Genomic DNA, 26,652 nt, shown 5'->3' on the forward strand with positions numbered 1-26,652 from the left:
ATCTGCATCTCTTGCCTGTTATTCTTTTAGTTTGTCTTCATGGCCTCTATTTTCCTTTTTTTTAAATGATCTCTGGCTAACTTCTCTGCTACTGTTTTCTGTTTGTAAGCTTCTGTAAAGGTGTGAAGTCTGGGATTTCAGCAAGTGGGTGTGTGTGTGTGTTTGTGCGTGCATGTGTGCACGTGTGCGTGTGTGTAGGGGTGGGGGAGCTGAATGAGGGCAAGTATCATGGTGCCTTCCTGGAAAGCGAAGAATACAGGGTCCCTGGACTTTCAGTCCACTTGCGCACACTGTTATTTCCAGACCATATCTCTTAGTCTTACGGTTTTTCCTAAGGCATGAGAGGTAAGAAAGAAGGTGAGTTAAGGAAGGGTGGGAGGGCAGTGATATCTGTTCACATGTAACAGAGATTTTTGGATACTAAGAGAACAAGTGATAACAAGTGACAACTTTCCCATACATTAGGCTGAGTTGGGAAGAAAATGTAAGCCCCAAAATGCACTGGTAAGAATTGATCTGAAACTCAACCAATTGCAGCAATTTTGGCTACTGTGATGTAATTTAGGAGGCTGATGCAGGAAACATGGCTGATATTTAGCTCCATGCTCTCAGTGGGCAGTAGAAATTGCAGAGGAAGCACAAACAGGAGGAATCGGGAGGTGTCAGAGTGAGCTTTCCCCAAAGGCTACCGAACTTATGCCAGACTTGGTGTGTTTTTTGAATCTACTCTAACCAACCACAACAGGGCATAAGGATTGATGATTTGCCATCTCACAGGAGTGACTGGCAAGTTTCATGGCAAAAAAAAAAAAAAAAAAAAAGGCAGTCCTGAAAGGCTCCTTTTGGATGAATGTTTCACAGCAGGTAATAATGTGGTCAGAATACCTGTTGCCTAGGAGGCTCACATCTGCCACTTTCATACAGCAGGCAGCATCCTTCATGCTGTAGCGGGTGTCTTCATGAGGGCCTTCCTGGGTTGGAAGGTGTACAGGGTAGGGAACAGTGGCCTGGCCTGGCCAGTTTATCCCTGAGGACTGGCCACTAACGTCTTCCAGCTGGGCCTCTTCCTTTTCACATGGAGTGAGAGGCAGGGAGGGGGCACCCCATGCCAAGCTTGCCAACCCCATCTAAGAGGCACACATGTCTACAAACAGATGAGCCTCTACTTCATTATCACCTCGGCCGGGACATGTTCACATCTGATATTGGATTAAAGAGGTGCTAAAATCAATCAAGCTGGAGCATAATTTCCAACACAGAGTGAAAATCAACCTTATGGGCCCACGCTTAGCCAGATGGACTGCCACCACCTGGTTTTATTAAAAATAGAGGACTTGTCATCACTGACAGCCTAAATATTCTACTTTCCTCCTTCTCTTTTCTTTTTCTCCAAAATATTCTCATTGCCTATCCTGTCACCATCACCTTCTCCTTCAATAATCTGTAATTTTAACAAAAAGCTAATATTCATCATATACTCATTATGTGCCAGACACTGGAAATACAGCAATGAATCGAAGTGTGGTGGGGAATTAAGATTTACTAAACACATACTGTGTGCCAGGTGCTTCCTCATCCACCATATCATCTAACCCTCAAAACCAATCTGTGAAATAAACAGCATTAGGACCATTTAACAGATGAAGCCAAGACACAGAGAGGTAAGGAGAGTTATCCTAGGACACACAGCAGGTGGGAGAGCTAGGGCCATTAAGGAAGCTTTACTTCATTCTGCTGATGGTTCTTGGAGGAATTCAAAGGTCAGAATTCTGTCATCACCCAAATGGCTTGCACAGATCTAGGCAGCTGTAGGATGAAACCGCATAACAGGAATGGCTGAGATTTCTCAAGCTGTCTGTTCTGTAGAAACTGGTTCGCATGACTGTTTTATATCATAAGTCATGGAACAGGATATGTATAAGGTACGCTCTCCTTACTCTGAGAACCAAATGAGAAGAAACTGCTAAATCTAGAGTCAAAGGGACATAGGCCAGAGTCAGGTACAAGGTCATACAATTAGTAAGTTGCAGAGCTGCGCATTTGAATTCAGGCCCTCTGAGTCCAAGACCCATCCTCTTTCCACATTATCAGTCCAGCAGCAGCTATATGGCCAGACCACAAGAGCAGGACCTTCACTGTTTCTGACTCACAGAAGGTCTCCTACCTGCCATCTTGCCTGCTGACTGTATATCCAAAGATAGGGTTATTGACAAAACTGATGTTCACACCAACCAGGGGGGTTCCATCTGATGTCATCACTTGGCCACGAATAACACAAGCATGCCTGTGGGAAGAGAAGAGAGCACAAACATGATATACCTTTCATGATCAGAGCCCTGGCTGGCAGGGAACTCCGAGAGGCCAGAAGACAGCAAATCAGTCACTGAGACACATCTTGTACCCAGTGGCTCATGGTGCTCACTCAAGATGCATAATAATCTTTAAAAAAAATGTTGCCTCAGTTTAGGGCATCAAAGTGTCCTTGAGAGAATTGCTATTGGGAGGTGATTCAATGTTCGCACTTGGAGGTTATTTTCTAAGGATACTATACTATGCTGTAAGGAGATAAAGCTGATCACAGAGGGCAATATCACCTAGTTCTGTGTGTGTGTAGTTCAATGATCTGGGTTCAAATCCTGGCTCTGTCACATCCTAGCTCTCTGAACTTCAGTAGGCATGTGCCAGTTCTTTGAGTCTTTGTTTTTTCATGCTGGTATAGGGTAAGCTCCACAAATGGCAATGGCTATTACAGCTACTAACAGTCTCATTGGAAGTGAACATACAAACAAGTGAGCAGGATAGAAGGTACTTCCTTTCATCTGACATTCGAGATAGGAGGACAGATGTTAGCATGCTCTCGGAGTGAGTTTTGGAACCTGACACCTCTCCCAACATCCCTCCTCCCACTCTTACTCCATATTTTGCACAAGAAATTACCTGCTTTTCCCAAACTTGCCAGGCGAATGTTACTTAGTGCCTCTGTCTGTGCAATGTTCTTCCACCTGCCTAAAATGTCATTCCTGCACTCCTCTCCCAATATTCTCACCCTTAAAGACCCAACTATTAATGACACCTCTTCCTTGAAGCCTTTCTTGATGCCCCTAATCAGAACTAGCTCTTCTCTCCCACAAAACCTGATGCAGACACCTTGATACTTTACCAAAGCATACACGCTCCTCCCTTCCACTAGATCCTGAGCTGTTTGAGGGCAGCGTGAAGATTTCTTTCTTTCTCCTCACGGTGACTGAACTATGTCGAACAAATCCTAGGTTGCTATTGAAAACATGACGGTTGAACAAATAAATGGGACAATTAGAGATCATCTAGAATGGTGGCTTTTCAAATATTCAGAAACAGAAATGTTTGGGTAAATGACATTTTATAAGGACTCCAAAGCGGAAAAGGAATGAAAAGATCTACCCTGGATGAAGTTGGGGTGGAGGTCTCCTCTCCCTTGGGCTGATTCTGAGGGCAACTCTGTGTAGTCTCCATGGCTGGAGAAGTCAGTTAGAAGATCCCTAAGTTAGTGGAACTTTCTCATTGTATGGAAGAGGAAACCGGTTTCCAGAGAGGTTATATTGTGTGCCCAAAGCTCCAGAGAGAGCAGGTAACAGAGGCAGGACTTGAACCTGGGCCTCACTACTCCAGGTCCAACTCTAACCAGTCACTTGCCACTGGCCACGGGTGGAACTGAAGGCACTGGCTGGTCCAACATCCTCAGAGATCCGCACACTGGGGAGAAAGCCCTCGCTGAAAGGCATCTGAGACAAAAACGCAGGCGCTGTGCACCACATAACCTTCTCTATTCACCTCAGGTGAGAAGGCTTTTCCTTCTGGCCTAGGGAAGAGCTAGTGACGAGGCCCATGGGCATTCATTAAAAAAAGATCTCAAATTCAGTCCCTGCCATATGAGGTACCCACACCTCTACCTTCCTAGAGTGATAAACTTTTCTCTGTTAGATGAGAAAAGCCATTAACACCAGGCTTGTAAAGCAGCTGGTCTCACTAGTGTCCTTTCTGAAGGCAAGAACAACTACCCACAATGCACTAGACTCCCCACCCCACCCCACCCTCCTCACCTCACTCCATACAATCTGGTTAATGCTAATTCAGTCAGTGGTTTCCTTCCGAGGCCTTTGGTCTAAATGCAATTACACCGCAAACAAGTTAAGCGGGTGAGGCTCAGCAAAGACTTTCAATTCTGCTCTGAAGGTCTTCCAATGTATTTATGTGAAATTATCTCTCCACTAATGGGGAAGATTTATTCCACCGATTGTATTCAGCTGGTTCTGAGAGATGTTTTCTTTAATGGAGGACAATTGAATTTTGTATTGCTGGAACTCTGTCCTTCCAGAGAATTACTAACAGATCTCATCTCCTCATGCTGGCCACCATCCAGCCTTCTCCAGACATATGTGCCTCTGGATTCTGCCTGGACAGTAACCAGCCCTGGGAGGACGGCTTCCTTTCTGGGGCTGTCCTGGCTGCTGCCCCTCATACACATGCAGGCCAGCCTCCTCTGATTGATCTCTCTTTGGGGATTTCCTGATAATTGGGAAACATTGAATGGGCACCATTTGGCTACCACGTAGCCTCCAACTCAGCAAGCTAGAGCAGATGCAAGTTTGGCCCGGGCTCCCGTGGATTGCTTTTGGATTCTGGGGAAGATTAGGTTGACTCCCTGGACACTGATAGGCCAAAGAGGCGTCCTGCCAACACAGGCATTTGGCTCAGGAATTAAGTCCTGGAGAAAAACACTTCCATCCCCGTTCTGTTTTCATGATTTTCAGTTGTCAGGAAAGCCCGGATTAATATAAAGCCTTCCCTGGAACAAAGGAGATGGAAGTCAGCTCGGCGGGGGCCTCTGAAATGTGTCTTGTGCCATGTGCGTTTGTCCTGGGAGGTTTGAAAACATGCGAGTGCTGGGCTTCCCTATGCTTGCTTTCTGCATCCATTTATTTAATGGATACTATCAGTGGTGTGCTGGCAAATGTTTAATGACTTTCAAAAAAAAGAAAAAGAAAAGAAAACCAGCTTCAACTGTAGCATTTGCTCATTTCTGTGGTGTAAATACTCTCATTCTGGCTGTTTTCAAGCTACCAAACAGATGCCACTGAACACAGAGGTGGCAAGAGACACACAGGAGGATGCCATTATGCGGTACTGCCACCGTGGAGATGCAATGGTCCTGAGTAACTCAAGAGCAAACGTAACATCAAACACGGCAAAATAATTAGAAAGTAATAAATTTTGAGTATTTATTACCTTTGCTTTTAACATACCTTATTTAATTTTATATAATTTAATTTTTAATAATGGCTGTGTTTACCAACCAGCTTGCCGAATTTCTGAACATTTAATAATCAGTTCTTGTGAACTGGTTCAAGCTGGCTTCTGCATACCACTGGAACACTGACCCTACACTGAGGGTTGGGCACTTGCTCAGTGGTGGAGATGTGGCTAAGAAATAGTTGCTGCTTTGAATGTAGAACTCTGCAATGGAAGACTGCCTTAGTGAAAAACCATTAATGTGGGAGCAAATCACTGCCACCAACTTGGCTTTCCAGCTAGCTCATATGATCCTCTATTACCAGTCCTCTATTTGACATGATTTGCTTCCTCATGGTCGCTGTCTTGCTGTAATGGAGTTTTGGGCTGTTATTTTCTACTCATCCTTAAGAGTCTCAACTAAGCTGTCACCACCTCAGTAAGGTTGTCATCAACTTTTCCTGACACAATGAATCACCCCCTCCTTTGGGCTTTTATACACCTTATAAGTATCTCTCTAATATTTGATGGTCACATTATATCATTTGCATTTATATAGCCATCTCACATGTTTACGTGTGAGCCAGAGGAGGGCTGGACCACATCTCCAGAGAGGGTAAGCATGGGATGCTGCTCTCAGAGTGTTTGTGAAGTGATAAACAATCAAGTAACTGGAAGAGAGAAAAAGACTTGCTCAAGGTCATCCAGAAAGGAATTCACTTGGCTGAGCTGACACTAAAGCTAGGTCTTCTTACTTCTGAGGCCTCACTCTTACTACTGTGTTATGTACCTGCAGTCACTAAAATTCCTTTAATTTCATGAAAAATCGGGCACCTACTATGAGTCAGGCTCTGTGTTAGGTGCTAAGTTCCAGAAATGTATGAATTACGGTCTCCACTTACTTGCTAGAGCTCACAAAAACCAACATGAAATGCCCCCGTGTAGTTGTCTCTGACACCAGTGAGTCAACACATGGGTTTGGCATATGTCAGGCAGCTGGGATATAAAACAAGCAATTAGGCTAGGTGAACTCTGCCAGGAGGGAGCGCCACTGCCAAGCCAAGGGTGGTGTCAGACATACTGGCATGAGTCCAACCACACACTCAGGGCCTGACTGAGGTGCCCTTGCTGACGCCAACAGGGGAGAAGATCTGACTGACTGCTTCTTGAGAGTGACAAGGTTTGGGATCAACAGAAGAATCTGCTGGAGACACAAAACCGCTCCAAAACAAAATCAAGCAAATAAAAAGCCAACCTCAACTGTTGCTCAGGGAAAAGTGGTAGGGCTGTGGTGGCGAGAGCGCTGGGCTGGGAGTCATAGTTCCCAGTTCTGACTCTGAGAACTAACTATATGATTTTGCAGTCATCTGACCTCTCTGAACCTCCCTTCTCTCATCTGTCAAATGCAGGCTGAAGTTTTTCCCAACTGGTATAAAATAGAATTCAACATACGTTTAAGAATTTATAACTGTTTTAATCTCGTACTACCCAATCCAGCTAAAGCAGCCCTACTACACGTGGCTTCAGAATCTTAATGGAGCTCATGCAATACTTATACTTATCGCTAAATTGTTCCCTCTATCTGGAGACTTCCACCTCTCCTAGAGCATTCGACAAGCAGTAAACACCACTCCCACTCCTTCCAGGCTACTCCTCATGAGCTCTGAGTGCTATTGCTCTGCCAGGACAATCTTTTCCCCAGCAGAACATGAGCTCCTTGAAGACAGGGACCAACCACATGTCTCTCACTGCTATATTCCCAGCATTGATCATGGTTGATGGCCATTTCTGAGTGGGGAAAAGAAAACCTCCTCCAAAACAGGTGTTTGCTCTGGAATTTGAATGCAGGGCACAGAGTAAGTTCTTGATACATTATTTACACAATGAATAAAGAGCTTATGTGCTTCTGTTACTTAAGGTGAGGACGATGTTAGAGAACTTTGAGCTACTTGACCTTGACAGGGATATGGTTAGAGAACCCAGGGCTGGAAGAGTTGTGCCCTTTCAAGAGGCTGGCCCACACTCTCCCTCAAAGTTTGGGTACCTTCCCCTGGAAGACTCACTTGCCTCAGCCTAGCTCTGACCCTTTGATTCTATACCCTCCTCATCTGTACCACCTGTTGTCTGGAAAACTTTGAAAAAGAATGCCAGAAACAAAGATAGATTGATTAGTCAATGTATATTATACAAGCAGATAAAGGAAGGCAAAGGGAGAAAAACTGTAGCTTTTATTATTATTTGTGTGTGTATGTGTGTTATCCTGTTATTAAGTGAAAGCAGCTACTTTGGTGTTCAGGAGACGGGAATATCATTTGGGATCTAGGTGGCAAATGATAACTCTAGCTTTTCTCTCCTTTAAAGTATTTGCTAGTCTATAACATTATTGATTATGTAAATCACTCCTTTGCATTGTGTATTTTAAACAGGTTTATTTGCCTGACTTATACAATCCTTAAACTGTTTCCTGCTAACTTCTGCTGATTGAATGGGGATCTTTCCAGCATCTACTACAATTTATCTGAAGTCTTGTAAGAACATTACCTGGGCCCAAATGAGAAGCCTCACTTCACAGTCTGTGACATTACTACCACTGAAGGTGTTTCCAGTCATAGCCTGACATTATCCTCTCTGCAGCTCCCAAGACCGTCTTTCCAGCCCAGCCACCAGGCTGATCTGCAGCTCTCTCTTCCTAGTTTTGATCTGATGCTCTGCCTCAGTTTCTTTAACCAGCTTTTCCAGCCCAACATCTTCCGCCTATATACGTATTCTTGGGAAACCCCTGATTATGAAACATTCGAGTCAGAAGAGCCCTTCCTGGTCACCTCTTTCAAACTTCTTTTGGTAAAGATGAGAAAATAAAGTTCAGACAGGGAACGACTTGCCCATTCTTGCAGAGTTGCGGGGGAGCCAGGCCTGATTCAAATGCAGGATTCGCCATGAGAACTTGGGAGAGCCACTCCACCTCTCAGGGTACTCGCAGTCTGACCGACATGTACCTAACTATTTGAGAATCCCAACTTGACTTGGCTGCCTCACAATTCAGAGTCCACATGATTAGAGCCGGGTTCTGGAACCATTTGTGATTGTACGTCCTTTCTGCAAACATTTCTGAGCAGGCTCCTTCAATGTATTTGCATTCATTTATAAATTACGCACATGTGCTACCATCGCTGGTTCACCCTGGGAAGGGTAATATACATTTGGTGCAAGGTTTGATGAGTATTCATATTTCAAATAGCCTTCTTGATAACTTTGACTCTTTTAGCGAACTCTGTTAAGATTGTTGATCATTTTGAAACTCTTAGTTAACTTTTTGTTCAATCTTATGAAAATAATCATGTTTAACCTCATAGCGAGATTGAGTAAAGTATTTAACATTAGGAGTAGAAGTTCAGCTCTGCCATTTTTTTTGTTTGCTTGTACTTGCACCATTAGTATTATTTTCCATTTGTATTTACTTTGCAGGAAACCTTTAAAGCCACTTTACCATTTTACGAGTAAGTTTGGTTAACACTAGATTTTATACAGATACACAGACATGCACACAAACAATTATGATATAATATACTATTACATCATAATACACAATAAACAGTAATACACAATAAACCAGTGTGGGTTCACTGTCCCTCTTTCTTTCTTTTCTTCTTTTCTTTTCTTTCTTTTTTTTTTTTTTTTTTGAGACAGAGTCTCACTCTGTCACCCAGGCTGGAGCACAGTGGCATGATCTCAGCTCACTGGAACCTCTACCTCGTGGGTTCAAGTGATTCTTGTACCTCAGCCTCCTGAGTAGCTGGGATTAAAGGGGTGCGCCACCATGGCCCAGCTAATTTTTTGTATTTTTAGTAGAGACAGGGTTTTCCCATGTTGGCCAGGCTGGTTTTGCACTCCTGGCCTCAAGTGACCCACCCGCCTTGGCCTCTCAAAGTGGTGGGATTACAGGCATGAGCCACTGTGCCTGCCCCACTGTCCCTCCTTCTGTGGAGTAGATCTTGATCTCCCTCAGAATGCCTCATGTACTGGTCTAGACATGTAAGCAAATAACACAGGAACCAAAGGAGCAAATCAGTGAGAATCCAACATTATATAGAAACAAACCAGTCTTGCTTTCTTATTTCTTAAGATAAAAGAAACACTGTATAGATAGGGCCCCTAAAATTTTCCTCCTGTTCTCATGGCCCACCTTCGGTATCCACCTTGGGACTCTGAGAGAGTGTATGTGGTGATTTTTTTTGTGTACAAAATAAACTTGAATATGCTATTTATTATTATACCCCAAAGCCAACTTCTCATTGTGCTTCAATCTTTATAACTTATTTCAAAGCTTATCCTATATTTACCATGTTTATTTTCCAATAGCCTTATGCCCAAACCAATAAAACTTGATCTAGTCCTTTTTTAAATTTTTTTGAGACATGGTCTTGCTTTGTCGCCCTGGCTGTAGTGCAGTGGCATGATCTTGGTTCACTGCAACCTCTACCTCCAGGGTTCAAGAGATTCTCCTGCCTCAGCCTCCCAGTAGCTGGGATTACAGGCTCCATAGGCTCCTTCAGATTGACAGGAGGGAGGAGTCTACCTTTTAAGTTACAGGGGTCTTCTGAGTGACTAAGTCCACGTTCCTCATGTATAGGTGTGGTCAGTGATGTCTGAAGGTGAGGCAGAGCTTCCCTTCCATCACTCCTTGAGGATGGGGTACCGCCAGCTCTGCCATGGTGCCATGACACCACCTGGGGCCATCTAACAGCAAGATGGCCCAGCAACTACTAGTGTCTTCGGGGACCTGAGGTTGTGCTTCCTGCAGAGCCCAGAAACCACTGTTCTGTGGCCTGCTAGCTAAGCACGGCTGTTGAGCTCCTTCAGACACCAAGGGAGCGTGAGCTCCCAGGCTGCAGAATCAATCTCTCAAGCCTGTGGGTAGTCTGGCTGCTCAATGCTGATGCTTCAGGCTGAGTCCTCTCCCACAGGAATCTTCTAGAATATTTTCTGCTGGCTGATAAATGTGTACACAAGAACAGAGCCCTTGACTTGTCCACCATACTATGCTTCTGGGGAACTGAGCCCATCAACTATGGCGAGGGAGAAGCAGGACTGAGAGGGTCTGGCTAGCAGGGAGCAAGGCCCTTATCCCAGGTAAGTGGGTTGGTCGTGTCTGGGGACATGGCTCAGAAATACCATCATTGTACCTGGGGACATGAGATATGTGGTGCATGTTTAGATAGGCTGCTTTCTATGCTGTGTGGCCAGAAACTTATTTCTAAGAAGACTTTTCAGGTGATGGTTTGTGCTGTTAGAAAAATACAAGGCAGCTCTGCTAAAATGTGACTCCAGCCACAGTCTCTCAGCAGACAAGTTCATTCCATGACCATGTGTCTTGCCTTCTGTCAGGGCACAGGGCAGGTCCTGTTTCACCAGGAAAGGGGAAACTAGAATGAACCAGGATCAGACCCACTTCATGGGGAAGGGACTGATGCCAGGCAGCAATGCAGCTAAGGGACTCTGCACAAAGTCCAGCTCAACAGGCTAGAGCTGAGGTGTACAGCAATACACAGCTGGCCTGTAATGGAAATAATAATTCAAAGGATGAGGGAGGAGGGGGTGTAGCGGCATCATGAAAGGGCTCCCAGAGGCATCTGGATGGGGACGTCCATGTGTCACTCGGTTATCATGGCCAGGTAGAGCAGGGATGGAGCTCCAGACCCAGATGTGGCAGGGATGGGAGCCTGTCAAAAGAGGGCAAGCTTTGAGTCCTTTGGTGCCAGGGCACCAGGATGCTTAAGTCAGACAGAGAAAGTGGGGCCAGGATTCAGGGACAAGGCAGAAAGCCATTTGGCACAACTGGCAAGTCATGGCAGACAACAGTAGCAAGGATGTGAGTTGAGCAGCTGGGGCTGCTCTAAGCCCTTCTTCTCAGATTGGGATTGGTCCTAGAGGCCTGCAGGGTTAGATTCACAGGGTGGACTCACATGGCCCCCACTGTGGTGGGAGGAGGAGACCCAGGCAGGGGAGGCACGAGGGGCTGGATATCTCCCCTCTAGCAAAATACACACAGAGGCTGCTTCCCTCCCTGTCAAGCCCCTGATTGTGGGATTTGCTTGAAGCAAACTCTTAATGCCTCTGATATCTAATTGGAGGGCCAGTTAGACTACCTGCAGAGGTACCTGCAAGACCTGATCCTATATTCTCTATTGAGGGCAACATTAGTAATGTGAAGCATGGCTCTATAAATATTTTAACTTCTTATTGCTTAAAATTTCTCAGCGTTGGATAAAAATACAGAAAGTCTTTGATTTACAAAGAGCAGAATTACAGTTTATAGTTTGAGATATACGAACCTTCACTTGGGATTCCAGGTTCTCTGGGACTCAGGTTTGGCTACTAACTTGCTGAGCCAGGGGCTCACTCCGGCCTTGAAGTTTCCTCTTCCAGCACAGAGGGCTGATGGTCTGGAAGGTCCATTCATCCCTGCCTTCCTAAGGTGCTGGGATATTTGCCCCAATTACACAACTACACTGATGCTTCAGGCTAAGATTCTCATTTTTCTCCCAGTTCTCAATAGTGACACTAAAACCTGTATGTATACTAATGCTATAACTAATGCTAATATTAACATTACTACTATTTAGTGACAGGGGTCACTAACACTTAAAGAATGCTTACTGCCCTAACACCTAAGTGTTTTATGTGTGCTAATTTAATCCCCACAAAATCCCCATGAGATGTGGGTTATTATTTTCATAGTGTAGAGGAGGGTAGTGAGGCACAGAAAGATTAAGAGACTTATCTAAGGTCATACAGCTAGCCAATAGTGAGGCTGAGATTCCAACCTCACTAAGGTCAGTGCTCTTCAGCACAAAGCCTTATTGCACATGGGTTTTTTTATGATGTAGTAGAATATTGGAGAGCAAGTCAGGGCCAGGTGGGGTGCTAGGGTTGTAGTGGCACCACACTGTATGGATTTCTGAACTGAAGATATTGAGCTGGGAACATAAAGGACTCAGCGGAGAAGAAGAGAGGCTCAGTACATGGGCTCTAGAGCCACCTGGGCTTGGCTTCCAATGTTGGCTCTGCTATTACAAGCCCTATGACCATGGCCCAGATTACTTAACTTCTCAGTAGCTCAGTTTTCATTGCTTAAAACAAGGGTAATAAAGTCCCTATATCATATGGTCTTCCCGGATACTTAAAGGTGTTACTACCTATAAAACATTCCAAATAGAATATCCTTGGTAAATGTTAGGTGTTAGTACTGAACGCATGCTATGAGCCAGCCATTGGGCTTCTGGGTATTTTATCTCATTTAATCTTCCAAACAACCTGGCAGGGTAGAACTAGTGACCCCACATCACAGGGGAGGAAGTTGAGTCTCACTAGCCCAAGGTCACATGCTCTCACTTTCCCTAGGACTTGAATCCAGGCTCTCTCCCTCTAACCCAGAGTCGTTCCCACTGCACCACAGCATCCTCTGCTAATGCTTTCTGTGATGGACAACTAGCAACAAGCTCAAGCTACAAAGCAAACAGAGATCGTAATTCGTTTTTGAAATCAATAAAGGGATGATCAAGTGGCAGAGGAGGAGTTGTTAGCTGCTCATCAGGATGATGTGAGAACTCATTGTCTGCATCCTGAATTGAATCACCTAGTTGCTTTATCATCATAAACATTCATTTCAGTGCGGGCAGGGATTTTTAAAAAACCAACATGAATAATATATAATGGCTGACATTTTGGAGGAAGCAGGATCTTTGCCTTCTTCCATCTTCCATCAGGTTATTTATCATTGTCTTTCTTTTCTTTCTTTCTTTTTTTTTTTTAAACTGATGGGGTACCCTGTCAGTTCAGCTTGTTCTGAAAATGCAGGAGTATAATTCAATAATAAATTCGCTCAGAGGCCAGCTGTCAGGAAGTTGGTGTTTATTTGAAGTCCATTAGATGATCTCTGCTGCTCGGCCTCTTGAGGGCTTCCTGAGGGCTAAGACCTGGGTGGAGGTGGGGGTTGGTGAGCAAATGCTCTTCTGAAACTCCTGTGCCACTGACGCTTGCATATAGCTTTAGGTTCACAGTGCGCAGATAAAAAACTATATTGCATACATGGTCATTTCTCTTTTCCATCATTTTTCACTCTTGAAAACTCTTGCTTTTAAAATTCCGGGAAGCTTTGTGCCTTTATATAGGGTATGAAAGGAATTGGAAGACTTAGGTGGAATCAAGGTTATTTCACTCCTGTTTAGAGCCAGTTTTAGGTCCTGATTAAGATGAAAGGCTTGAACTTGGTTAGTGAACGAGTGAGGGTCACATTTTTCTCAGTTCCTGCCCCTAACCCACTTTTCTGGCCTGATATTTCCCTCTGTTCTTCTTTCTCCCACATGCCCCCTTTGCTTACCATGCTTATATACCACAGATTTCCTAAGCCCATCTTGATTTCAAATGTCAGACCGTGTATTCTGACCTTTGATGTGGAAAATAGTGTCATCATAATTATCCTCCAGCCACATTAAAATTCTCTGCATTCTCTGATTGTCCTGGAAAGTTATGCTGTTGCTCACACTCGTTCTGCAGTATAGAATGCTTTCTACAATCCTGTTCAACTGAAACCCACAGTAAGCAATACAGCCTATCCAGTAGTTCATGCATACATAAACACATATAACTGAAATAAGTTTCATGAAATACATATTCTTTTTACAGTGATGCACTGATATTTTCTATTTCATTCTACTCCATTTCAGTTAAATTTACTTCTTTTTTTTGAAAATAATAGTTTCGACCTGCTGAATTGATTTCATGAGGTACTAATGGGTTGTTATGACCTGCAATTTGATAAATGATGCTCTAATGGCCAACTCTCCTTTCTGAAATTTTTGTCTCATGCTGAAGGCCATCTCCTGCCATAAGTCTTCATTCGTTCATTTGTTTTCAACAGCAAACAATTACTACTGCGTACTCTAAGCCCGCCCTGTGTTACATGCTGGAGAAGCAAAGCTGTAGGAGACGCAGCTCTCAGGGTGTAGGCTCAGGGGACAGGCGTGCAGTGGGAGTGATGGTCTGGCCTTTGAGCTCTCAGAGCACTTTTGTCTCTACTTCTCTTCAGGCACTCAGCAGGGACTGGCTAATTCATTGATTTATTCTGTCACTCACTGTGGTTCACTCTGTGCCAATTCCTTTGGGTTCAATGACACACAAGGCATGGGACCCACGAAGACCCCCACAGTAACGGGGTGAGATACCCTCTCCTTCCACACCTAGTGCAGAGTAGGTGCTGGGCAATAGTCACCAAATGAAGCTTGTGTGTGTGTGTGTCTGTGTTTTGAGACAGGGTCTGGCTCTGTCACCCAGACTGGAGTGCAATGGCATGATCTCTGCTCTCTGCAACCTCCGCCTCCTGGGTTCAAGTGATTCTCCCACCTCAGCTTCCTGAGTAACAGGGACCACAGACGTGCACCACCACACCTGGCTAAATTTTCATATTTTTCATAAAGATGGGGTTTCACCACGTTGCCCAGGCTGGTCTTGAACTTCTGAACTCAAGTGATCCATCTGCCTCGACCTCCTAAAATGCTGGGATTTCTAAAGGCGTGAGCCAGCATGCTCAGGCAGCTTGTGTGTTTTGCTCTGCTCTGTCCCTGGCTGAGCCTGCCCAGTCTCTCCTCCTCATAGGCTCTGATAGGATACGAGTCTCAGGAATCCTATAGGATTCTATCATATCTCTATAGGATACGATTCTCTGCCTCCTTTGGGGTAAATTCTTTGGTAATCCATCCTTCCTTTTGCTAAAGTCCCCCTGACTTCTTCAGTCTTTTCTCTTCGGGCTCAGTGTTTCCTGTCAGCTGAGTCTTGTAGCTCCCTATCCACACCCATCTATTACCTGATGGAGCCAACAACCTATTAGAATTAGGGGAACCCAGCAAGATTTGCCATCACATGATTTCTCGGACAAATTCCCTTCCTCAAATAATGATTCAACAATCTAAACCTGCCTCCCCTCTAGGTGGTTGTAATATCGTGTCCTAAAACCTATTCTGAACCCATGTTTGAATAACCTGGGGGTGGTTCATCAGCACCTCTTCCTATAACTTGCTAATCTGTCCAGCATCTGCAACCTGTAACTATTCACTGAGGTGATATCTGACCCACATCCAGCCCTTTCAGTCAGAGGAGTCCTCCCCAAGAGCACAGATGCACCCAACAATGGGAAACAGTTCTGGCTCAAGTGTTTGCCCAGGAGATGTCTCATGTTGCCTTCTGTTTCCCAGCTCTCTGATTCCAAGCCCCACGTGTGTGTCCTGGCATCTTTGTATGGACAGTGCAGTTGGAGATCCTGCAGACCTCAGAGCTCCTCCTCTCCTAAGTGTCAATAGTGGACCCCCTTCACTGTATTCTCCCCATGACTCCATGGGAGGGACAAGTGTTCCACTAGGCAGATGGGACCCGGGCATCCAGGCCAGGAGAGAATGGTGGTATTCAATCCACTTAATCTGGTGACAGTGGCTCCCATGCCTACTCTGTCCCTTCCTACTTTAGGTCATGTCTGTTACTCTCCATCCAGCTTTGTCACTTTCTGTGGGTTTGAGGACAGCAGTTTGGCAGGATGTCAAATAGAGCTACTGTACTCATTCAACCTGCATTAAACACCTGCTCTGGACCCAACACTGTGCTGGGCCCTGGGGACACAGATGAACCAGACGAGGGCCCCTCAGGGAGGCCTTCATCACTCCAGGAGATAGGGTCTGGCCTCTGAGGAAGTGAGTCTTGCGGAGAGCCCTGTGTGCTAGGGACTGGCTTGCTTGCTTTCATACCCAAGGTGGGCCAGTTGGCTCTAAGCCCTGTCCTTGAATTCTTCTCTTTCCTCTGGTGCCAGCAGCTGAGGTCCCAGTGTGCCTCATACTTGAGGCTCTCTGAGCCTGATCCAGCTGGGAATTTGCAGAGAGAAGGACCTCCACTCTGAGGCCTGCCTTTCCTTGCTGGTCTCAGAAATGCTGTTGGGTTCTGGGTGGCAGCCTGATTCCTGGAGGGCTGTTAAATGAAATCTCAAACTACACGAATTGTGGCATAGCACATGGGGTACAGGAGAATGTAGGGTTTTGTTGGTTGGACACAGGCCTAATTGTCATACACAGGCACCAAGTCAGGTCTGCCTCCCCATCTGAAATTCCACTCTCTGGAGAAATGCCACTGGGCTCCACTCTAATAAGGATCCTAATTGACAGCCGGCTGGCAAGAATGCCACCTTTTCACTTCCTCAAATAATGATTCAACAGCCTAAACCTGCCTCCTCTCTGGGTGGTTGCTGGACCTGGAGGGCAGGTTCCTCTCAAGTTTTACTTCCAATTAAGGAAGTGGGTTTGGAAACTCTTTTTAATTAACATCATCATCACCGCCATGTAATTAGCGAGCAAGTTTTTGTGTTGCAGGTACTAGGTTGAGACTTTATGTACTTTTTGTCCCCATTTAATTCTCACAGCAATCCCAAGATACATAGACATTAACACCCTAATCTTACAGATGAGCAAGTTGGAGCTCAGATAAGTGAACCATTTAGGAATTTTCCTAAGGTTACAAAACTAGAAAGTGGATGCAACAGCCTTTTAATCTTGGTCTGTCGGATTCCAAGGCGTGTGCTATTTTCACTATGACATGCAGCTGCTACAAAAGCCACCATTTACTGATCACCTAATATGTACTAAGCCCCGGGCCAGATGCTTGATTTTAGTTTATCCTTTCAACAGCTTTCATGAAAGAGTTACCATTATTGCCAATTTATAACTAGAGCCACCGACACAAAGGTTAAATCGTTTTCCTGAGGTCACACACAGCTAGTGGGAGGTAAAGCCAGGATTGTAACTCTGGGCACTTGCTATTATACCACACTCCCTCATATGAGACGAAAGAAAGCAACTACTTAAACTGGGTAGCTGATTTCACTTTACCCCAACTGTGCAAATAAGCACTGTCCTACTGGTCTAGACCAAGGTAATCGAATACCAAGTAGGCAGTCTAATGAGAAAAGCATCTGCTGCCTCATGTGTCTACATTTCTAGTCACTTGGGCATATTTTACACAAGAATCTGTTTAGGGGTCCTTCCTGAGAGCTGTTTCTTCTGAATCTAGACCAGTGAAGAGCTGGTACATAATGATTCTGGCAAATGTTAGGTAAAAGGAATTTTTACAGTAACTTTTTTTTTAAGAGACAGTAACATTTTTGGAAGCTTCTATTGTCTATTCATTTGAAAGAGCAAATATTATATCCCTGGCCCTGGCCAAAGTATTGCAGGTGTGGAGAGATGAATGGTCTCTATTTTCAAAGTGTATATAACCAGCTGAAGGTAACAGATATATAAACAATGATCTGCAAGTTGACTTCTTCTGCTTCTGTGACTAATCTGTAATGTGATTTTTAGCAGGTGATTTAACCTCTCTGGATTCTGAATCCTCAGTATAAAATTAGATGTAATAGATAATATGTCCATCCTTCCTCCCTCCCTCAGTCCTTCCATTTCCTTATCCTTCAAGGTAATTTATATGTATATGTTTTCAGCAACTACTAAGTGCTAAAATGTGTAAGATGAAGTGTTTCCCTGGAGGACTCAGTTTAGAGGGGGTGACAGACATTTACATGATGCACTCTATTAAGCTACTTGTCCAGAGCTGTGCATGTAAAGTGGCAGAGCCAGGATCTGAAGCCCAAGGTGGCCTGTCTCTAAGGCCTGTATCTTCCCTACTGCTGAGGGGCCCGTTTCCCCCAGCACAGGCTTCTCAAACTCCGTACTTGGCTGGCTTCTTGAGGCCAGTCAGACCTGCTGGAGCAACAATACTGAGACCTGTGTGCAGGTCCCATAGTGACTCATGGCGCTTAAGCAGCAGGCTCAGGAAGTGACCAGGAGGACATACAGGGGACGTGCCCCTGCTGGCATTGATCAGGCTGGCATGGCAAGGGCATCCAGTAAGCAGAACAACCATAGGCAACCAACAAGCCATGGCCCTAACTGGATCCCATAATGGGCCCTGTAAAGAATGACTGAGCAAGTGACATTTTCCTTGGTAGGAATATTAGTTATATCTCTAGTGGATTAAAAAAACTCGCACTGTGGGAAGGCCTACAAGCATACATACAAAATCACACAACTGAAGAAAATAGCAGGAAGCTTCCTCCCCAGGGACAGCAGCAGCATTTCTAGCCAAGATAAATGAATAGGTTTTCTCCTCACTCCGGCTCTGCCACTTGACCAGCCTTGTGAATTTTGGAAAGCTACTTAACTTCTCAGTTTCTCAGTATTCTGGGGGTAAGGTGGAGGGTTTGGACCATCGAGTAGCTCCATCTCTAGAAAGGTGGAGGTTTGAATGCTGCCACGCCCTTGCTGGGCTTCCTCCATCTCACCTTTCTCATCTCGTCATGGCTCCTTGCAAGGATGGGCTCGGGTGGTGGAAAGTGCAGGGGCTCTTTCCTGAGTCTGACAGACCTGCATGTCTGCATCCCGCTCCATCATGGTCCAGCAGTGAGGCCTTCTCTTTGGCTTCCCTTGTCACACTCTGGGGATGACAGCAGCTGCCTCACAGGGAGGCTCCCCATGGCTTCTTCTTCAGTCCCTGTTCTCTCCTCATTACACATTCCCCTTGAGCAAGGTTTTTTTTTTCCCTGAGATGAGGTCTTGCTCTGTCACCCAGGCTGGAGTGCAGTGGCACAGTCTTGGCTCCCTGCAGCCTCAGCCTTCTGGGCTCAAGTGATCCTCCCACCTCAGCCTCCTGAGTAGCTGGGAATATAGGTACCTGCCATTACACCCAACTAATTTTTTTTTTTTTTTTGTAGAGATAGGGTTTTGCCATGTTGACCAGGCTGGTCTCGAACTCCTGGGCTCAAGTGATCTGCCTGCCTGAGCCTCCCAAGGTGTTGGGATTATAGGCATGAGCCACTGTGTCCGGCCTCCTTGAGCAACCTTTTGCATGCTCACGGTTTCAACTGCTTGTTCATTGATGGCTCACAAATCAAGAACTCTAGGCCCTAACCTCTGCATGGGCTCCAGAAATACTTACTAACTGCAGATAGACATTTATTCTTGGGTGGCCTACTGCGGTGTGTCCCTTTATCACCTTGCTCCCACCCTGCTCCTGCTCTCTGCTCCTCAGCCTGGTGAAAGTACCACCATCTACCCAGGCATCCAAGGGGGAGACTCCTCTCTGCAGCATCCCGATAACACAGTCAGTTACGAAGTCCTGCTGATTTCCCCTTTAAACAGAGCTTGAAAATGTCCCTTACCCCTCCCACACCTATCACTACCCCATTGTTCCCTCAGGACAGGGACCCTCTGGCACAGAAAAATGAACATACAAGGTGCACAGTGACTGCTGAATTACCCATACTGACTTTTAGAGATAGTTCTGCACATATGAGGCACCACTACATTGGAAGACATTCAAAGGAAATGATCATAAATCCCTGCCCTTGGATATGTTGTACTGGTTCACTGCCCTGATCTAGGGTGCAGAGATTAGAGAGCTATTTTGTGCCTCTGGGTCTTTGCATGAGCTCTTCCTTCTCCCTGGCACACTCTCTCCCTTCCTTGCCTAGTTAACCATTTCTCCTCTTTAAGACTTGATTCTAAAGCCGTGGCCTCCCTCCTACCCAGGAGTACATCCTCTGTGCTCCAGAGTGCCCTGGGGACAAAGTTCTGGCCTAATCACACTGTAACTGTCCCTTTTTTTGTTTTCCTAGTGGACTAGGAGTGACCAATAAGCAGGAACTGTGTTCTGCTCATCTCTGCAATCCCAGCAAAGGACCTGACAGACCTCAGTAAAAAACTGTCCAACGGATGACACAACTGAAAACAGGAAGACTGTATGGGCATGTGGCCTGGGATGGCAGCAGATGCACCCACCCCTGCCTAGCAAAGTCTTCTGGATGTCTGCTTTGAGGGTGAGCAGCATCAACGCCTTTCAGCTCATCTAGAGACCACAGGATCAGTGAGAGCTGACTGCAAAGCAGGTATTGATCCAAGATTCCCCTTGGACCTTTGGTTTCTCACTCTCTTCATCTGTCACCCAGTGGGAGCAACAAAACTTTGCTCATAAAAATTCCAAACTCCTGGGATAGTAGTTTCATATCTGCCTCCCCCGACATTCCATCAGGAACCATGGATGCTGACACTCTCCTGGCTTCCTCCCACCCCCATTCATCCAAAAGAGGCTCTGGAGTGATTCAGTTCTCCCTCAGAGAGCCCTGGCTGGAGCTGGGGCCCTCGGACTCACCCTCCATCAAAGGGGTTCTCCCCGGGGATGATGTGCGTGCTGTCCCTGCCCACGAGGAACTTGATGCGGTCATAGAAGGAGTGTAGGTTCTGCTGTGACACAGGGACCTGTGTCTCCTGGATGATGTCCAGAGGGTCAGGGGAGCCCAGGCACAGCGGGTTGACATGACACAGGGGCTGGAGGCAGCAGTCAGGGTCCATGCAGTCCACCAGGCCATCTGCAGGAGTGACAGAGCATGTAGTTTATATCACTAAGTTCAATCAGCCATGTTTATCCAGAATGCCTTAATTCATTTCTTCTCTATTTTTCACTCATTCAAAAAACTTTATTAAATGCTGATATAAGCCAAAGTCTCTGCTGGGCACCAAAGAGATGCAAGTGACTCAGATGCGGTCCTAGCTCACTAGTCTAGAAGGAGAGCTAGACAGTAAGTGTACAGTGTCCGGACTGTATGTTTTTCCTTCCATCGAGATAGAAGGGATTGTATGTATGAAGACCCAGAAGTGAGATAACACATGAACATTTGTGATGCTATATTCAAATGCTGATGGCCGGAAGGTGAGTGGAAGAGCACCAGATGAGGCTGCTGAGGTTGACAGGGGCATACCAGGCTGGGCCTTGCAGGCCAGGTTAGGGAGTTTGAATTTCATTCTCAGGACAATGGGAACCACTGAAGGATTTTAAGCAGGAGGTGACTTCATCTGGCGTGCACTGCTGAAAGCGAAGGGGACCTCAGTGGAAGCTGGGAGCCAGACAGGAGGAGAGGGCATCACTGAGGTTGCACAGGTGGAAAATAAAGGTTGCTTAGACTGCAGTAGCAACAGTGGCAATTAAGAGAAGTAGATGATATTGAGAGACATTTAGGAGGTAAAACTGTAAGCCCTGGTGACTGCCTGGCTTTGGGAGTGAAGGCGCAGCAATTCTTAGCATCTCTCCCAGCTGCAGTGTAAGCGTGTGGCCTGCGGCTGAGTCCTCGGCCCTCTGGAGGCCTGCTCTGCTTTCTGGGAGAGGAGGCTGCAGGGATATTTGTGCTTTTCGAGTTTGTTGGATGGTTTCAGATCCCTGACAGAGTTGCCATTAGCAGGGAATTCTTGTTACCACAAGGATGGACTTCCTCAGGACTGGAACTTGTATTACAGCTCTACCATCTTCCCAACGTACAAAGAAAGTCCACCAGATCACAGATTTTTGGCCTCATTATATCAAAGCGCTTTGACAGGCACCTAATATTAGCAGACTAGCTCAAAATAGGTAACAAAGAGATCAGCAGATAGTGCCCAAAGTGGGGGACAGGAAAAGCCCAGGGTCATAGTTTGTGTGCTTTGTCGGCAGACAACAGTCTAATGACATGTATTCCTGCCTGGGTTCAAATTCGGGCTCTGCTGCATCTGAGCTGTGTGACTCTGGCAAACTTCCCCACCACTGTGGGAGCACACAGATACGTTCTGTGTTCCAGCACTTAGTGGAGGTGCTTAAAACATAACTGTTGTACAAATAAATGAATGGGAATTGAATGACTTTACCAGTGAAGCAGGGGTTGTGACAAATGCCAGTCCATAAAAGCCAGAAAACTGTAACTTCATCCCATTCAAGCAAGCAGTGTACTACGGTAGGAGGACCATGATGTTCAGAGACTAAAGTTCAAGACCGAGTATGGCCCCTAAGAATGACTGTGGATGAGTTCCTGTACTTAGTCTCTCTGAGCCCCATCTCTTCAATAATGTGGGAGTAACAGTGACACACCTACCTTTCTAGTTTTCTTCATGGAGTTTACAATACAGAAGCTGCCCGCCAAAGTATTGCAAATGCATTGGCTAGACTCGGTGTCCCCGATCCTCCTTGCTAGTGGTGTGGCCTCAGGTAAGCTACTTGATTGCCCTAAAACCTAGTTTTTTCCTTAATAAGTTAGTAACAAAAAGCCTTTCTGTTTCTCTCCCATATCTGCATGGTGCCGAAAAGCTTACGGTCTCCTTGAAGGCAGATAGTGATAAAGAATATGGATTCCAGAGATAGACTGTCTGGGGTCAAATCCTGCCACTGAAACTTACTAGTGTGTGACTTTGGGCAAGTTACTTAAACTCTTTGGCCTCAGTTTCCCATATCTCTTAAAGGGGGATAATAAGAGTGAGTGTCATACAAGTATTTGTTACATAGATAAAAAGTGCAGCATTATGTCCCCAAATCTAGCATAGTATCTGACACATGGTATCATAGTGCTTCACTCTGGGTTAGTTTCCCTTCCCGATCCTGAACCTAGAACATGGCTCACCAACATGAAGAGCAATTCATCCTTTGTCTGCTTACCTGCTAGATTCACTCTGAGATATGGAAGGAATGCCTCCCCTCACCCCAGCATTGATCTGGGTCCTAACTTGTGGCTCCTGTCCCAGTTCCCAGATACAACCGCCTAGCAAAGCACCTGTCTTCTCCGGCAGTCGGCAGGCTCCATCACACATTCTCACGCTGCCCCTGTCAGACATCGCTTAAACACATAATTACAGCCCAAGCTGAGGGTTATTTGCATTCTGCTATTGATGTTAGCATGACAGATTCAGCTGTCTCATCCATAACTCTGCTGAAATGCTCCATTATTCAATCCCAGTGAGCAGGGACGTTGACCATTAAATCAGCTAGCACAATTGAAGGGCCGTGAAAAGTCATGGCTAATTTGAAATTTTATTAGCTCTTGCCTGGTCTTGTTTACCACCAAAGCAGTCCCTGGAAGCCTGTGTTTTACCCTTTTATAAACATTTGGCTCTGTGGCACCTGGAAAGAACTGCTTCCTGTGAGAAGGGATGTCTGCTCTCTAGTCCTGGGGGAGGTTAGCCAGGAATGACAGCTGTTCTTATTAATATCTATATTAAAATGATGATGATGATGATGATGAATTGCCACATTCATTGAGTGCCAGGCACTGTGCTAAATATATTACAAGGAATGCATCATTGAATCCTTTATGAAGTAGACACTGTTGTCACTTTCATTTTAGAGAAAAGGAACCAGAGGCTCAAAGTGGTAAAGTAACTTGGTAAAGGTCACGTCACGTAGTAAGTGAAGAAGCTGACTCAGAATCTGAACTCAGTTCTTTCTGAGGCATGTAATGTTCTTTAAGCTCTGGAGAGACTTTCAGGGACTATTTCTTAAGCAGAGAACATGAATTTCTGAATTTCTGAATCTTAGTGAAACACTACTCTTCTGTGCTCTTCCAGCTTCTTGGGCAACTTCCATCACAGTACGTCTCTTTCCAATATTATAATTTTGATTTTCTCTCTGTCCCCTGACCCCCATACTCTGCAACCCAAACGATGAGCTCCTAGAGATCAGGGGTTGTCTGATTCATTTCAGTATCCCAGGGCCCAGACCTGGACAGGAACAGTGACTGTAATCCACAGGGGTTTGAGGGATGAATAAATGACTGACCCAGGTCAGTCCTGTCCCACTAATCCAGCATCCACGTCACAGGACACCAGAGTTTGACGGAGCCTTTTATTCTGTGATCGGTGGCCAAATGCGCAGTGCTTAAGAGAGCTCTCTCTCCAGGCAAACTACCTGGATTTGGACCCCAGTTCCCAATTCCCATGCAAACTGTGTGACTTGGTTCAACTTACTTAACTTCTCTAAACCTCAGTTTCTTCATATGCACAACAGGGGAGAAAAAGAAGGATGGTTAATTCCTTAGACTCACCAGTCTGTCTTTATAGCCAAGTGCGAAGCACAAAACTTACCTTGGATGTCTTGTGACAATGAGATAAACATTTTCTAGAGAAGAACTTCCAGGCTGAGATTCTGTCTGCAAGCATGGGACCCAGCATGCATGCCTCCCCCACATAGGAACTGATAGGCCACACCATGGCTGTTTAATTAGTATTCGTGTCTCTCATTAGTTCTGCAAAGTTTGGTTTTGAGCTCTTTGAATACTTCCCTTTCCCTTTCTCTCTAGTCTTCAGGAAATTAACTACTAAATGCTTAAAGGATCTTCTCCTAGCTTTCATGTCTCTCAACCTCTTCCTTAATTTCCATCTTTTTATCTGCATTCTATCCTGATTTATTTCTTCAAATCTCTATTCTACTTCATTTATTTTCCCATCATTTGTGTCTGGTCTGCTGTTTAATTTTTTCTTTGGGTCATTAACTTAAATTATCTTACTTTAAAATTTCTGGATAGGCTACTTGGAACTTTTCAAAATCCACCTGTTTCTTTCTTGATCTTGTCTTGTTCTGTGTTTTTTACACATCATTTTCTCTCTTCAGTTATTTAAAAGTGTATTCATTTTATAGTCTTTTTCAGGCTGTTCAGTTTTTGGGAGTGGTCATCCTTCTGCATGTTGTAGTTGTTGACTCCAGCTCATGGTCAATCATTTCCTGTGTGTTCTATGATTCTGTTAATTCTCGGAAGGCTTGCCTTTCCTATGGGAATCTTGTGTGGTTGAACTAACCCTCCAGAGTGGCTTTCTGATTACGTCAGCTGGCCACCCCAGGGGTACTGCTTGTCTGGGACCACTTTTCAGGTTGATTTCTTAGGTTGGAGTTCTAGGACTGCTCTAGTGTGTCAGTTTAGATTTCAAGGTCTTTTGAGGTATAGGCTTGGTCTCTTAGCACACCTCCCACCTCCAACAAGCCATGGCAGAGAAATGCCTCCATGTCATCCTTCTGGCCTAGTAGGCACCGTTTTTTTTTTTTAGTCCTCTTCTCATGCGACTTGTAGCCTTTCAGGATCCCAGCTTTATGCGAGGCCTCAGTTCCAACCTCCCACTGTGGATGTGCCCCGTCTGCTGACTGTGAAATTATTCTGTTCTGAGTCTCCCTGGCGCTGATGATCCTGCACATCTTCCAGGACTGCTGTAGCTTGGGCTCCTGTGCCCACTGCTCTGGCCCATCAGCTTCATCTTGTTTCTAGAATCCAGGGCTCCCTTGTCTGCCTTTTCTTCTTTGCTCAATTTTATAAACGAATGGTTGTACCTTATCATCAGAGAATCTCTGTATGACCTAGTTGGCCATTTTGCTGAAAATAAGAGTTCCAGCAAGAGCTCTGAGCCTCAGTTCTCCCATCTGTAAAATGAATCATCAAACTTACTTCATAAAGATGCTGTGAGAATGAGGCAAGATCATGGATGTGAGGCACTTAGCATGATAACTAGCAACTAAGCAAGTACTTGGTAAATGATAGTTATTATTAGCTCCTGCCCAGGAGCCTCCCTTGAACCATATCCTGGTAACAGGCTCTTTTGCCCTACCCTGGCCCCTCCCTACACACACATTACAGGACAGCCCTTTCTGGATGATGCAGTTGGGTCTTAGAGAACTGAAGTGGATAAACATGGTCATAGCAATGCACTGTGAATTAGGGCAGCAGATGCCTCTGAGGATTTGCAGATTGGGGTCTTCCACAGTGGAAATATCACAGAAACTGTGCTCTTATGAGAGGCTGTGGCACTGTGGAATGTCTTACTCCATGCTTCACAGGTGGGAGTGATTAATGCCTATACCTTCCTGTGGTGATGCTTCCTAATCATTTATTTAACAAATACTTGCTGAGTAGTAACTGTGGACAAAACTTCCACCAATGGAGGCAATTCTACGTAAATGAGACACACAAATGAGCAGGGCTCACAGCATTCTTTTCAAAGGCTGCAGTTTACAAGACCAGCTTCTGAGTAAAACCCTCTTTATATTTTCAAATGTAGCATATGGTGGCCTGAAACAGCGCATATGGCTGTTCTACAGTGAGGGAGAATGGCTCACAATTTAATTTTCTTAGGCGTAGATGACAAATTTTAGATGATTCACACTAAAGGACAAAAAAGCATGCTGTGGGGACAGAAATGTAATTTTTGGGATAGACTAGAAACATCAACATACAGTTCGGGGGATTCTCTGGTTTTGGGGTGGCTTGGAAACATTTATAGTTTCCAAATACTTCATATCTCACTTAATTGTATATTATACATAAGTTGGTTAACTTATAAATTCTCTGCATTTTTATATTTGCTATTCCCATTCAGAGACTCTCATTATCACAGCAGAAAAAAAAAATCAGGAAAGTAGAGGATTTGCTTCTATTCCCTTCAGATTTTCCATAAAACCCTCCTAAACCCCCACTTTTGGGAAAGAACATTTTTTTCCCCTAGAAATATCCTTTTTCCTCAA

At 45.1% G+C, this 26,652-nt stretch overlaps 1 protein-coding gene across 1 annotated transcript in view; it reads right to left on the minus strand.

Annotated features, from left to right (window-relative positions):
- The window catches only part of TENM4 (teneurin transmembrane protein 4), an 800,850-nt gene that overhangs the window by 77,073 nt on the left and 697,125 nt on the right, over window positions 1–26,652 (minus strand). The window contains exons 19-20 of the mRNA XM_026446989.2: window positions 20,506–20,722; window positions 2,165–2,284 (exon numbers count right to left, since the gene is read on the minus strand). Coding sequence (XP_026302774.1) covers window positions 2,165–2,284; window positions 20,506–20,722 — 337 coding nt within the window. The remainder of the gene's footprint in view (window positions 1–2,164; window positions 2,285–20,505; window positions 20,723–26,652) is intronic.

Source organism: Piliocolobus tephrosceles, chromosome 13, assembly GCF_002776525.5.
Source record: "Piliocolobus tephrosceles isolate RC106 chromosome 13, ASM277652v3, whole genome shotgun sequence".
Classification (NCBI taxonomy): Eukaryota; Metazoa; Chordata; class Mammalia; order Primates; family Cercopithecidae; genus Piliocolobus; species Piliocolobus tephrosceles.